At 60.7% G+C, this 13,233-nt stretch overlaps 1 protein-coding gene across 7 annotated transcripts in view; it reads right to left on the bottom strand.

Annotated features, from left to right (window-relative positions):
• Positions 1–2,801: 2,801 nt before the first annotated feature.
• CTTN (cortactin) overlaps positions 2,802–13,233 on the bottom strand; it is a 26,225-nt gene continuing 15,793 nt past the window's right edge. For 5 of the 7 annotated variants that reach the window (XM_042238159.1, XM_027960032.2, XM_027960035.2 and 2 more), the window contains 8 exons: positions 12,793–12,903; positions 11,186–11,241; positions 9,353–9,422; positions 8,561–8,709; positions 6,971–7,060; positions 5,397–5,538; positions 4,651–4,722; positions 2,802–3,841 (listed from right to left, as the gene is read on the bottom strand). In XM_042238159.1, the coding sequence (XP_042094093.1) occupies positions 3,705–3,841; positions 4,651–4,722; positions 5,397–5,538; positions 6,971–7,060; positions 8,561–8,709; positions 9,353–9,422; positions 11,186–11,241; positions 12,793–12,903 (827 nt within the window). In that variant the 3' untranslated portion in view covers positions 2,802–3,704. The remainder of the gene's footprint in view (positions 3,842–4,650; positions 4,723–5,396; positions 5,539–6,970; positions 7,061–8,560; positions 8,710–9,352; positions 9,423–11,185; positions 11,242–12,792; positions 12,904–13,233) is intronic. The other 2 variants (XM_027960034.2, XM_027960036.2) reach the window with 1 other exon arrangement.

Here is a 13,233-nt window from a genome sequence, read left to right as displayed (position 1 = left end):
CTGGCCCGGAACAGGAGTCTGTGACCTTACGATCCTGTAGGTCAGGATCCAGGGGAGGTCTCAGAGGCTAAGATCAACTTGTTGGCGGGTGTCCTGCCCGCGGGAGGCTACAGGAGTGAACCTGTCCCTTTCTGCCTTTTCTGGTTTCTAAAGGCTTCCCCATTCCTTGGCTCGTGGCCCCTGCCTCCACCTCCCAAGCCAGCACCAACGGGTCGAGTTCCTTCCCATGTCATCACTCTGATTCTAAAGTCTGTTATCCGTCTCTTCTAATTTAAAGACCCCCGGGATTACCTGAGGCCCACTGGACAACCCCCAACCAAGGCCAGCCCAAGTTAGTGACCTTACTTGCCCTTGGTTGTGTAGGGTGACAATCACAGGCTTCTGGGACTGGCAGATGAACATCTGCGGGAGGTCACTATTCTGCACACCTGAGGGTTATCAGACCTACAGAGATGCTCACACACATCTCACACAGCCCACCCAGGAGGCGTGGTGACTCAGACAGTAAAGAATCTGCCCGCGATGCAAGAGACATGGGTTCGATCCCTGGGTTGGAAAGATCCCCTGGAGGAGGGCCCAGGAGACAGTGTTTCTGTTTGTAACGGGAAGTTTAATTAAAGAGAAAATACTGACGTAAAATCTTGAGATGGTGCGTGTCAGCTGAAAATCTCTACTGCTCACCAACAGCAACTGAGTTCTGGATGACTGGTATTTTTCTTCAGAAATTTAAAAAACTTATTTGGCTGCGCCAGTTCTCAAGCTGTAGCACATGGATCCGTGTTGCCGCACGCAGGATCTCCAGTTGTGGGATCCTCCATCTTTGTTGGTCGAGGGAGGCAGCATTGTTTTTAGTTCCGGCATGGTGGGGGTGGAGGGAGGTCCCAGATTCCTGACCAGGGATTGAACCCGGGCCCCCTAAACTGGGAGCTTGGAGTCTCAGGCACTGGAGCAAGAGAAAGGTCCCCTGAATAGTTTTAAATGTAACTGAATAAGCAATATCACAGCCAGTAGTGGGGAGGAAAACAAGCTTCTTGCCCAGCCCAGCCCCACTGCCTACCTGCCGATCATTTTCCCTTCCACTGTCATTTTCACAGTCATACGTGCAGAGTTTGTCTCCCCAGGGAGAACAGACGGGTCAGAAGAAACATCCAAAGGGGTGATGAAAAAAACAAAAAGGCTTTAAAACACGGGTCTCAGACGGTAAGATCAGGGCATCCTAACGTTTCAGGAGAAACCAGCTCCTAAACTGAGCTGTGTGTCTCACTGCTAAGATGCCCGCGGCTTCCCCGTCAGAGGACCCTTAAGGTGTGTCCCGGCACAACACTCCAAACCCTAACCCAGAGAGTGGCCCCCGGGCCCCCGGTCTGGGAGGTGAGAGGACAGCTTTTATTGCTGTTTTCTGTGGAAGAGACTGGTCAGCCAGGCAGTACAGGGAATAGAACACGCACGTGGCGTGTCGGGGCCAGCCCAGCAGGATGAGTCGTCCTTCTTGGAGAGCCCCCACCTGCCCGCCGGGCTCTGTGGTCAGCAGGACACACAGACACGGGCAAGATGCATCTGCTCCTGCTGACCCCCACCTTCCTCACAGTCTGCCCACCCCCCATCGTGGGGAAACCTCCCAGGCCCATTTCTCCAGGACCAGCACCCCCTGCAGGCAGCTGTGGGCAGAGCAGCCCAACCTCCAGCACCAGGGCCTCCTGTCCCGACCCCACCCTGGGCAACGGGAGGAGGGCCGGGCTCACTCAGCCGGGGATCCTGTGGCTGAGCCAGCCAAGAGGCAGCACCAGTGTCCAGGGGGCACTGGGGGGCACTGGCATCACCCTCAGGCTTGAAGGGGGTCAACGAGGCGGCTCAGCAGAGCCAGAAGGTTCTATGGGGGGCTGGCAGGAAGAAAATGGGCCCAGGTGACCCAGGCTTCCAGCCCCACTTCCAGCGCCTGTGAATGCCCAGAGGACCCAGGTCAGCTCCTGCCAGATCCAGGGAGACAGGAACACGATGGCAGGCAGCCAGGGCTGACTCCTCAATTCCTGAATTTTCAGAGAGCACCACCCTAACCATGGACCAACCCTGGCTAACTCAGCAGCTATCTTCCTCCATTTTTAGCTTGCAGACAAAAGGCAGCCCTCCAGGCAAGGGTCCTCGGAGGGGCTGGCTGCTCTGAGACACAGCTCGCCCGGGAGGGCACAGGGGCCCTGGGGGTGGGGGAGCTGACCTTCCATAGGCTTCGAGGTTCTCAGTGGCCACATGAGTTTCCCACAAAGGGAGACCTGCCTCCTGTCTTGGAAACTGGGGGCTGGGTGAGCACAGTGGGTCCCTGCCCCACTGGGGTCTCCAAATCAGAAACCAACAGGACCACAGGCAGATCGGGGCGATCAGGATGTGGCATCGGAACAGGTCCCGCGGCCACATCACACTCTCCCCAAACCCGTCCTCCCATGCCCCACCCCCAGGCCCGGCCACCCTCCTTCCTGAATGGGCCCTACTATGCCCCAGGAAGACGATACCTCTGGCTACCTTGCAACCCCCACTTGACTTACTTTGAGAACCATAATTCAGAAAAGAGTTTTAAACACGGCATTTTCTATCTTGCATGGAATCCTTGTGCAAATAATTGACAATTCGAGAGTTAAAACATTTCAACTCCTAAAAAAAAGTACCTTTTAAGAAGTGTGCCTCTTCAAAACGGAACCTGGTTGGCCAGGAGCTGACAAACATCAGGCTCTATCCTGCTGGGTGCTGACAGCCAGGCCGGGCCCCGGCGGAGAATAAAGAGACCACGTGTAGAGTAACTCGGCAGCAAGTGGGTCAAAAAAAGTTTATTTTGAATATTTAATTTAAAAAAACCATACCTATGAGGTGTGCTACAGAAACTTAGATACAAGGATTGCATATAAAACCCAACCTAACTGTGGTAAAGCAAATGCACTTCAGGAAAGAAAAGGTGTCCCTTGCGGTCACTGAGGTCCCAACACCCGAGCAGTTCCTCATGGTCACTCGGGAGGGTGCTGAGCAGGCCTCCCAGCCCCTCCCGGGGGACGGGCTCCCCACAGCAGCCCAGGAGAGCTCACGCTTGCTCGCTTCACATTCTCAGACAAGTCGATCCATTACATTTTGCTGTCTTTTAACACACTATTTTGGCAGAAAGAGTACAGCTCCCTTGATGGGAAGCGTTTCTGCGGTTCACCGGGGGAAGGGACCTGCCTTCCCGCAGCATACAGGACAAGAGGAGAAAGGCAGGGCTTTGCGAAACCTAGCAACCACTGCAGGATTTCACAGCAAGAGCAGCGCCTCCACATGACCAGAACGCTTCAGTACTTTCTAGAGCTTTCCCGCAACGCTAACTTCCCATCAGGCCCTTCCCTCTTTCTCCAAACCCCCTGGGACGAGGCCCCCACCACAAGGGGTGGTCCTGCCTCCCAACAGCGGGGCACGGACAACCCACACTCGGGACTGAAGGTCACCAAAGTGGCTCCACGCCGCAGTCGATTTGGCAAAAAAAGAAAATACCTTAAATGCATAAAAACAATCAGCGGGTCCTCCAAGGAACATGATTACAATATATTAGCAAGTTCTGGGGCGTAAACATTTCCAAAAGCATCGGCAGAAGTATTAAACAGAAAAGCAGGAGCACACACACCCCTCCGCACCCTAAGAGGCGCCAGGCCCGGCGCGGCCGTGGCGGGGCGAGGTGGGGGGCGAGGCGCCTACTGCCGCAGCTCCACGTAGTTGGCGGGGAAGAGCCCGTACCTGCCCTTGCACAGCCCGCGCCACCAGCCGTCATCAATCATCTCGATGTTGGTGATGATGTCGTCGGGGTCGAAGGAGATCTCATCGTCGCCCGCTGGGGAGGAGGCCAGAGAGCAGTGGTCACCCTCGGTGTCCCCAGGTCAGCCAACCGCCAGGAGGAAGACCCGCCAGCAGCCCCTCGAGCTGGCGGCCTCCCACGGAGGCTCTGCGGGGCTGCAGGGTGCTGGGGTGGAGGATCCACAGGGATGGAGGGGTCCCGGGCGTCGCTGCTCAGTGAGGGTGGCTCTGCACACACATGGCAGCTACAGAGACCCGACAGAGCCCTTCACACAAAACCCTAAGCTAGGACGTCCCTGGTGGCACAGTGGGCAACAGTCTGTCTGCCAATGCGGGTTGGACACCTTATCTGGAAGATTTCACGCACCACGGAACAAACTAAACGACTAAGCCCCGACTCTTGAAGCCCACAAGCTGCAACTCCTGAGGCCCGAGCGCCCTGGAGCCCACTCTTTGCAACGAGAGGCCACGACAATGAGAAGGCCTCACGCCAGAACGAAAAGCAGCCCCCGCTCCCCGACAATGAGAAGGCCTCATGCCAGGACGAAAAGTAGCCCCCGCTGCCCGCAACCGGAGAAAGCCTGCACAGCCAAAAGACTCAGCACACACACACACACAAAACACAACCCCTAACCCAGACCAGATGGAATGGGACTGAGGAAGACACAGAATTCCCTGCCTTGTATCTGCAACCTTTCTATAACCTTGCAATTGCTTAAATATAAATTCTTCTTAAAAACTGTAAATAGCATTCTGAGAGTCCTAACTCTCGAGAGAGGAGTCGCTGGAAGCCCTCAGTCCCGCAACCCCTCCAGCCCTCCTTCTGGCCCGCCAGCGGTTTCTCACCAGCCTGGTAGTCGTAGAGGGCAATGGCAGTGATTCCAAGGTCGTTTTCATATTCATCGTAGGTACCTTCCTCTAAAATAAACCAGGGCGGAGTCTGAGACAGAACCAGAGCTCCATGCCCACTCCTTGCAGACAGCCCTTCCCAAGGTCTGGGAGGAGCAAGTCGGGAGTCTGCGGCCCCAGGGCACCAAGGGCTGCCTGCCCTCCTACTGACAGGAGGAGCCGCCCCAAGGAGCGAACCCACAGAGGGATCATCTCGGTTGAGACTGGGACAGCTGTCAGGGAATAATTTTTTAAATTTCAACCATCCAGCACTATTGTCAGGAAACGTCCGTGCCGTGAACGAATGAACGGCGAGCGGGAGATAGCTGATCCCCTGCCATCGTGCTCGGGGAGGTGAGGGCTCTGCCCTGGGCAGGTTCTCGTGCTGATTCCCACGTCACTTCTCAAGGGGGAACAGGCCCAGACATACAAAAGGGAACTCCACGCTCATCCACCCACTCCACCTTCAGGGTGCCAGGGACCTCCACCTTGTGACCTCCAGACACCGGGGCTTCCCCTCGGGAAGACAACAGCAGGAGCCCCTCCTCCACAACCACCCCCTCAGTGCCCCCCGCACGGGCAGAGGTCTCCCTGGAAGCCCCCAGGGCTGGGCCACAGCAGAGGTGGGGTAGCTCAGCCCGTGGGAAAGGGGAAGTTTGCAGAGGACAAGCAGCAGAGGGGGCGTGGCGCGGGAGGCCCCGCACCTGCTTCATAGTGGCCCGGCGCCTCAGTGCTCTCGTAGACGGCCTCCGAGACGTAGGCCTCTGGGTACCCCGTGGTCTCCACGCTGTAGCCCTGCTCAGGCTCGCTGCTGGGGCTCGGCTCAGCCCGGAATGAAGCCGCGTCCTGAGGAGTCAAGGGCAAGTTCCCGTGGCCCCACTGCCCAGAGCCATGTGGAAACCCAACAGGCCGAGCTGACACGGGACAGACGCAGGGGGAGACGAGTCACCCGCCAACGTCCTACAAGCGCCTGCGTCCTGACGGGGACCCTCCCCAGGATCCCCTCTCCCCCAACCCCGAGTCCCGCCGTCACTGAGGACCTGCCAGGCACGAGAGACGCGCGTTCCTGGGGCAGGTCTGGCCTGCTCCCCTTTGGGCCCAGACCGCCAAGGCACCCCAAACCCCCAGAGCCCCCAGCCCACTGAGGCTCTGATGACAGCTCCAGGGCGGCACCCCAGCCCTCCAGCTGGAGTGGACGAGCCCGCACATGGCGGTGCCATCCCCACCAACGCTGCGGAGGCGAGGCATGGGAGCGACCGCCAAGCCACGCACAAGAGCACAGGACGCTCTGCTGACAGCCCCAAGCCGACCACCAGCCTGGCCAGGGTGCGCCTGGGGCACCCTCACAGGTCAGAGCAGTAAGGTGCCTGCGTGCAGCAGCTCCAGGAAGGGCCAGAAGTCGGGGCCCAGTTTCCAGAGGGTGGCAAGGGTGCGGGCAGGCAGGCAGGAGGGCTGCACCTCAGCCAGACACAGGAGCCCCTTGAGAGCTGAACAAAGCGGCAACAGGCTCCTGCTGGCAGTGGCCCCTGGAGGCAGCGGGGACAGACCGGAGGGCAAGGAGCCACTGCGCTGGGGTGTCACCATGAGCAGGTCAGTGAGGTGGGGGAGGCCTCCCCCACCAGCACCCCCCGCCCATCGAGTGGTTCAGGCAGGCTGGCCCGGCTGTGGGGCATGCGGCGGGGCCTACATAGGGCCCCTTTCCATGGGATCAGTTATAAAACCCCACCCGCCAGGCCAGCCCCGCCCACAGCTCTCCCAACCCCCGACCCCTGTTTTCTGAGTCAAGCCAGTGTGTGCGCCTGGGACACAGCAAGTCACCACTGAGAGGTGACGTCTGAGGTGATGATGGAAGATGGGAGAGTGAACAGGACCCTGGGGCAGAGAGAGAACTCGAGCTCGGGGGAGTGGGTGTGGATGGTGGGGGCCCAGCTGCTCTGGGAGAGGGCCCACAGGGGCCTTTGGCGGGGGGGTAGGGAGGTCGCTCAGTGACCAGGGATCAAAGGAGCAGGTCCTAGGGACCGAGGACTCTGGAGAAAGGGAGAGGGGAGCTGAGGGGTGGTGGCAGAGAGAGGGAGGGAAAGGGCAGCAGACTTCTGGCTCCCGGGTGTCAGGAGACGCAGCGGGGCGAGGGGAAGTCGAGGGGGTGCGAACCCCGCGCATGGGGGCTGCCCTCGGTCAGCGCCAAGCGCAGGGAGAGGCCCATCCACAGGGCACTGGGCTGGGGAGGGCGTCTCCAGGGAGTCAGAGAGTCCCTGGCAGACCGAATGACAGCACCAACCTCGTAGACGGGGCTCGACGGCGGCCTCTCCTGAGCCGGCTGGGGCGCGGGGGACGCGGGCGGCGTGGGCTTCTGGGCCCGGGCCTGCTCCTGAAACGCACAGTCAGCACATCCTCAGGCTGCCGGAAGAGGCAGCAGGGATGGGAGCAGAGAGACTTCAAGGGCATGTCTGCTTTGAAGCCAAGGTCGTCTGCACTAGCAGGACGGTCACAACTCCTCCAGGCTCTGGAAACACGCGCGAGGAACACCCCCCCGCCCCACCCCACAGCGAGTGTCCTTGAAAGGCTGGAGACAGAGATGTTCCTTCCCAGGGGCACACTCGCTCCCGAGACCTGGGGTCAGGAACCCGTGGCCCCTGCCCAGCAATGCACGCGGTCCGCGTCCTGCTCTGGAGCGAAGCTGGGCTGAGGGGGCTCACTCGGGGGAGGCGGCGGGACGGGGCTGGACACAGCAAGGGGCGACATGGCAGCAGGGACTGCAAGAGACCCTCAAAAGCAAAAAGGGGGGCAACCACCACCAGAAACCTCCTGAGTCTCCCAATCTTCTGCAGCTTTCAGATCAGATCACAGGAGTTACACTCCCGAGTCTTAAGAGGAGGAAGGTGTTGCATAAAAAGGAGACCAAACTACCAGGAAAATTGCCTCGGACTGTGGGCCTGCAACCAAGAAAAACTTACAAACGCCCAGCTAAAAACCTGAAGGAAAGAGAGCTTTACGGTTCCTGGCAGTTAAGGGACGATACAAGGTAATTACGAGTTTGCGGTTATCCGACTTCATCACGTGTGACAAAGCACGTCAGGGCGTCTGGAATCCCCGCCCAGCACTCCCTGCCACTGCCCAGCACCTGCCTCCACCCCCACCCTCCCCCGACGGGGTCTTCAGAGCCCCAGCCACCAACATCTGTGGGTCTAAATAAAGCTTTATGATCTACAAGACACCACAACCATTAGTGCAGATTCTGCCCTTCCACACCCGCGGCCCGGGCAAGAACATGGCTGCGGCTCCCTGAGCTGATCTACCTCCAGCCACCCGGCTTGGGGGGTGACAGACTGGCACAGAGCCATCGGACATCAGTCCACCCAGAAGGGTTTTATGAGAAGGGCCGCCCCGTCCTTCTCACCTCTCATGGCTCCCATCTCTACTTTCCCTCGTGGAAAAAGCCTACAAAGAATCACAAAGCAACCTGCAGAGCCAGGCTGCAGAAGCAACAGTGGCAAGAGCCTACAGACCCGCTCCTTCACGGGCACTCCTCCTGTGTCCCCAAGCTTCCACCCAAGGAGGTGGTGGGCTCCCAGGGGCATGCGTGGGGACAGAGTGCCAGGGAGATGTGTGGATGTGAGCTTGGCTGAGGGCGTGCAGGCGGCCCGCTGCACAGGGCAGGACAGGTGGGCAGTCACCCTGGGCTGGATCAGCACGGCTGTCAGGCGGGTCAGCTGTCCCATGTCCGGGGACAAGAGCCTGGGCCATCTGTGCGGCTGAAACCGTCAGTGCGAGAAGGCCCCGTGTCTACACTAACCCCACAGACTGGAGACAGGGGCGAGCCGCGCCCAGGGCCCGCAGGCTCCCAGCCCCCAGCGCCGCCTGCACTCACGTCCAGCTGCCGCCGGGCTGCCTCCTGCTCCTGCCGCTCCTGGGCCATCCTCTGCGCCCGCTCCGCCTCGGCCTTCCGCCGGTCCTCCTGTTCCTTCTCCTTCGCCAGGTTTTCAAAGTTCGCTCTGATGTTACTTGTTTTGCTGTTCACTAGAGGAAGGAGAGACTCACCCAGAGCACCGCCGTCGCCCCCACACCAGGCCGGCCTGAGGGACCTGCCCCGGGACCCAGGCACCGGCTGAGCGGGGACACACCCCCTCGGCTGCCAGCCCAGCCTCCGCCAGGAACGAGCCTTCGCTGCCGTGTCTGCTGCACGTGCAGCGGGAAGGTGGGCACAGAGCCCTGCGTCTGGAACATTCTCACGCTCCAAACATCACTGTGTCCTTTACCACCAGACACAAGGAAGACACGCCCCTAGGGAGGCGCTCGAGCGGACAGTCAGAAGCACTGACACTGAGCTCCACCCCCACGATGTCTCCTGTGACGAAACGGGACGGCCGAGCACCCCTCGGGGACCCCGGCAGGCGGGCCGTGGGGCCTCTGGGGAAGCACCTGCGCCTGGTGAGATGCAGGCTGACCTGACACTTCCTGGGACATGGTTCTCCCTGAATTTTGATTACGATGGGTAACCACCTGCCATCCCCCAAACCCACAGACAACCAGGTTCTCCATTAACGCTTCACCGGCTCCTGTCAACCCTCCTCCCGCCCTCAGCACCGCCCTGCAGCACCACATGGCACGAAATTTCTCCTGGGAAAGCCCTCAGGGCTGCCAGGGGTTTGTCAGGACTCACCTGCTTCAACAGGGACAGTCTTCTGGTAAGACGAGGACACCACGGCAACGTCCTCAAAAGTGGAGGCAGTCTGCCGAGACACGAGTGGGGGTCAGGAGGGCCCAGGTCCCCTCCCCTGCGGCCGGCACAGGGGCTGAACCTGCACAGGTGCTAAGCCAGCCCCAGATCCTCCTGGGGAACCAGCCCGGGCCTGGAGATCTCATACCCACCAGCCCGCACACTAACAGAGACACAGAAAGTGTGCCAACTCACCCCGGCTGGCGACCCCAGAATCAGTGTCAGAAAAGAGACGCACATGCCGGGGAATAGGCAGGGCCAAGAGTTTCATAGAGCAGTGAAGACCGCAGGGGTCTAGAGTGGTGAGCCCCAACGCCCCCCAGGCAGTGGGCGGCCTGAGATGCAGGTCCAACCCAGGTTCACGGCGAGGGGAGCATACGGGAAATCTCTGCACCTTCCTCTCAAATTCGAGAAAACTGCTCAGAACGGGCAGAAAAACCAACATCCCATCTTCACAACCATAAACCCACCATGTCTTCCTTCTGAGTGCTCACCACTGAGGAGACCCAGTGTTTACACGGGAGCCCAGAGGCCTCTGTTGTGCGGGGAGAGAACACGGCCCCCCCTGCCCCCAGGATGGTCTCGGTGGCGCCCCCCGCCTTGCGAGGCGCCCTCCGGGTCTCCTCTCTCGCCGTCATCCCACAGACACAGCCTCTGCCCGCACACTCTGCAGGCCCCCACTGCACTGGCACTGCCTGCCCCGCCTGGCAGCCCGCCCAGGTCTCACCAGCCCTGCCTGCCCTCCCAGGTCCCCAGCCCCGCAGATGCCCCGACAGCCACGTGGGAGGCCCTGCCCGCTCCGTCCCCCTCACCCCTTATACCCAGGGGCATCAGCACCTAACCCCAGCCCCGCTAGAAGCACATGGTCAGACCACCGATGCCACCTCTGTCAGGTTCCCTGAGACCCACTCCCCACCCTGCAGCCAGGGGGTTGCTGGCTCCACACCCCATCCGTGTCCCAGACGCTCGCAGTGCCCCGTCTCCAGGCCCTCAGCCCCCCAGCATCAGTGAGCGCCAGCTCTGCTTCGTCAGGTCACCGCCCGCCACCAGAGCCCCGCACCTGGGGCCACACGCCCTCAAGGGACAGGGCCCCAGGGGTCAGCCAAGAGCCTGGGGGAGGGGAACTCGGTGGACACAGGCCCTGTCGTCCAGACTCCCACTGGCAGGGCAGCCGCAACCTTCGGCCACTGCACTGACAGGTGCCCAGTGGGGGCCGCCCAGCACGGCTCGCAGGTCTGCCCCTCTGATGCAGCTGGAGTTTAGACTAGACCCCCGACCCTCTGATGTGCTGGGGACTGGCTGACAGAGACCCACAGACGGGTCAGGAGGGCGCCCCTGGGAGAGCCGAGAGCGGAGCCTCGTGGTCACGCTGGCTCTGGGTGGACTGTCACAAGCCCCTGCAGTGACAGAGACGTTCTGGACCCACCTTCCCCAAGATGCAGCCACCACGAGGCGGCCAGAGTGACCAAGGGACTCAGCTCCCAGCGTGGTGCAAGCTCAGTACTTTCAACCCGAACAGCCACCTGGCCGCGGGCCCCAGGCCCCGCTCTACGACAGGGACTGTGACTGCCTCACCGTGCCGCCCCACAAGTCCAGGAGAGGACCCAGGGACACTGGAAGGGAAGCCCAGCACTTGGGTCAGCTACCCCCACTGCCACGGGGATGACGCACACCAGCCTGGGGAGCTTTTCAAAGATGTGCCAGGCACGCCCCCAGAGCCAAAGACCTCCCACGGAACAGCGGCCGGCCCCCAGCCCCCGGCGGGGCAGCACTCACCTTGTCCATCCGGTCCCTCTGCACCCCGTACTTCCCGCCGAAGCCTTTGGAGTAGTCTGCAACGTGATGACACGGCGCTCAGCCCGAGGCTGAGGACCGGCGCCCGCCGACAGCAGGGGCGTGCAGACGCGGGCACCCCAGAAAGCGCGCCCGGAGCAACGCAAGCAAGGGCCTGGCACCACGAGCCCCTGCCCGAGGGGTGAGTGCGCCTCCACCCGGGGTCCCGGCGGCAAGCAGGGCAGGGCGAGGAAGCGGTGGGCATGCTCCGCGTGCTCCCGGGGCGAGGGGGCGGGCGCGGTGGCAGGCAGGGCTCACCTCCCAGCACAGCCTCCACCCGCCTCGCCCACTGCTGCCACCCTGCCCCACCAGCTTTAAGGAGAGGCTCTGGGGTGCGGATTCGCTTGTTCCTCTGAAAGAGAGGAAACTCCCGTGGAAGTCTATCAGCCCCACTTATGCCACAGCCACTCAGGCCCATGAGACCATCACAGCGGCATGCAGCGTCAGCACCATGCAGCGTCAACGCCACAGGCGCCAAGGCCACGTCCATGTGGGTGCGGGGTCAGCCCCAGGTGATTCTCTGCCTTCCTCCCTGGACACGGGCTGAGGGCCTCTCAGGACGCAACACCCGGCCAACCGCGTGTCTGGCCCTGAGAGAACTGTGCTTGCTGATCATAAGCACTCTTCATCTCAACTCCCAGCACCACCCAAAGCCCCTGGGATTCCAGCTTCCTGAACCTGAGCACCACCCGGTCCCTCCTGTGTACCTGAGCACCACCCAGACCCTCCTGCGTACCTGAGCACACACCCAGAACCCCAGTGATTCCAGCTTCCTGAACCTCAGCACCACTCAGACCCTCCTGTGATTCCAGCTTCCTGAACCTGAGCACCACCCAGAACCCCTGTGATTCCAGCTTCCTGAACCTCAGCACACAACCAGACCCTCCTGTGATTCCAGCTTCCTGAATCTGAGCACCACCCAGACCCTCCTGTGTACCTGAGCACACACCCAGAACCCGTGATTCCAGCTTCCTGAACCTGAGTACCACCCAGAACCCCTGTGATTCCAGCTTCCTGAATGTGAGCATATACCCAGACCCTCTGTGATTCCAGCTTCCTGTACCTACTGTCTGCTTTGTTGTGGAGTTACACGCAGACAGGGTCATCAAAAACAAAACCCCAAAGAACACTCCAACAACTGAGACCCAAAAGCCATGTGGACACGCCTGCCCTGTGCCCCTCTGGTCCAAGGCCAGTAATCACACTCAACCGAACACCTTTCTCCCGGCCTCAGAGGCAGGCAGGCGGCTTATTCCAGTCACAGCAGCCATGTCAACAGCGAGAGCTGCCGGGGGAGGCCCAGGGAGGCCAGGCGCCCGCTCCAGAGACCGGTCACCTGCAGTTCACGCTCTCTTTTACCAAGCACACACCCCAGAGGTTACAGGTGAGAAGAAAGTGAGTGGGGAAGAGAGTGCGCAGGGGGTTCCGCTCCGCAGAGCAGTGGGGGGGAGCCAAGCCCTGCGGTGACGGCGGTGACCAGAGGCCAAGCCTGAGGTCTGTGCTAAGCGGGGGCACAGGAAGGGGAGGATGGGGCTGGGAAGCAACTGTGCCTTGCTGGGACCCGTGCTTGGCCAGTTTCTCCTTGTAATCAAACCCCACAGCACAGGAGTCCTGCCTCTCGGACTGAACACCAAATCTGCCTCCGAAACCAGTCTTATAATCTGAAAGTCCACAGGTGACCATGGAGAAAACAACCAAGAGAGGAAACAAGTTTGGTTAAAATCGTAGAAGGTTTGCGGGAATCAAACACATTGCTTCGAGAAAACGAGAGCCCTGCTGAGTGAGGGAGCCCCAGAGCCAGCTCCTGGCATCACCGATGGTCACAAGGGGCTCGAGAGGCTGAAGGACAAATGAAATCTGAACAGGTCAGCCACGGCCCGAAAGCAGGCTAGGACCTGTCTGGGAGCTGGTTGGGAAGAGCCATGCCAGACTCCGAGCTTCATCTCAAGGGTCCTGCCTGCACTGCAGACAGGAGCGTGTGTCTCTGCACA

The sequence above is a fragment of the Ovis aries genome, chromosome 21 (genome assembly GCF_016772045.2).
Source record: "Ovis aries strain OAR_USU_Benz2616 breed Rambouillet chromosome 21, ARS-UI_Ramb_v3.0, whole genome shotgun sequence".
Lineage (NCBI taxonomy): Eukaryota > Metazoa > Chordata > Mammalia > Artiodactyla > Bovidae > Ovis > Ovis aries.
The sequence above is the reverse complement of the archived record's forward strand: the minus strand, read 5'-3'. Positions and strand labels throughout refer to the sequence as shown.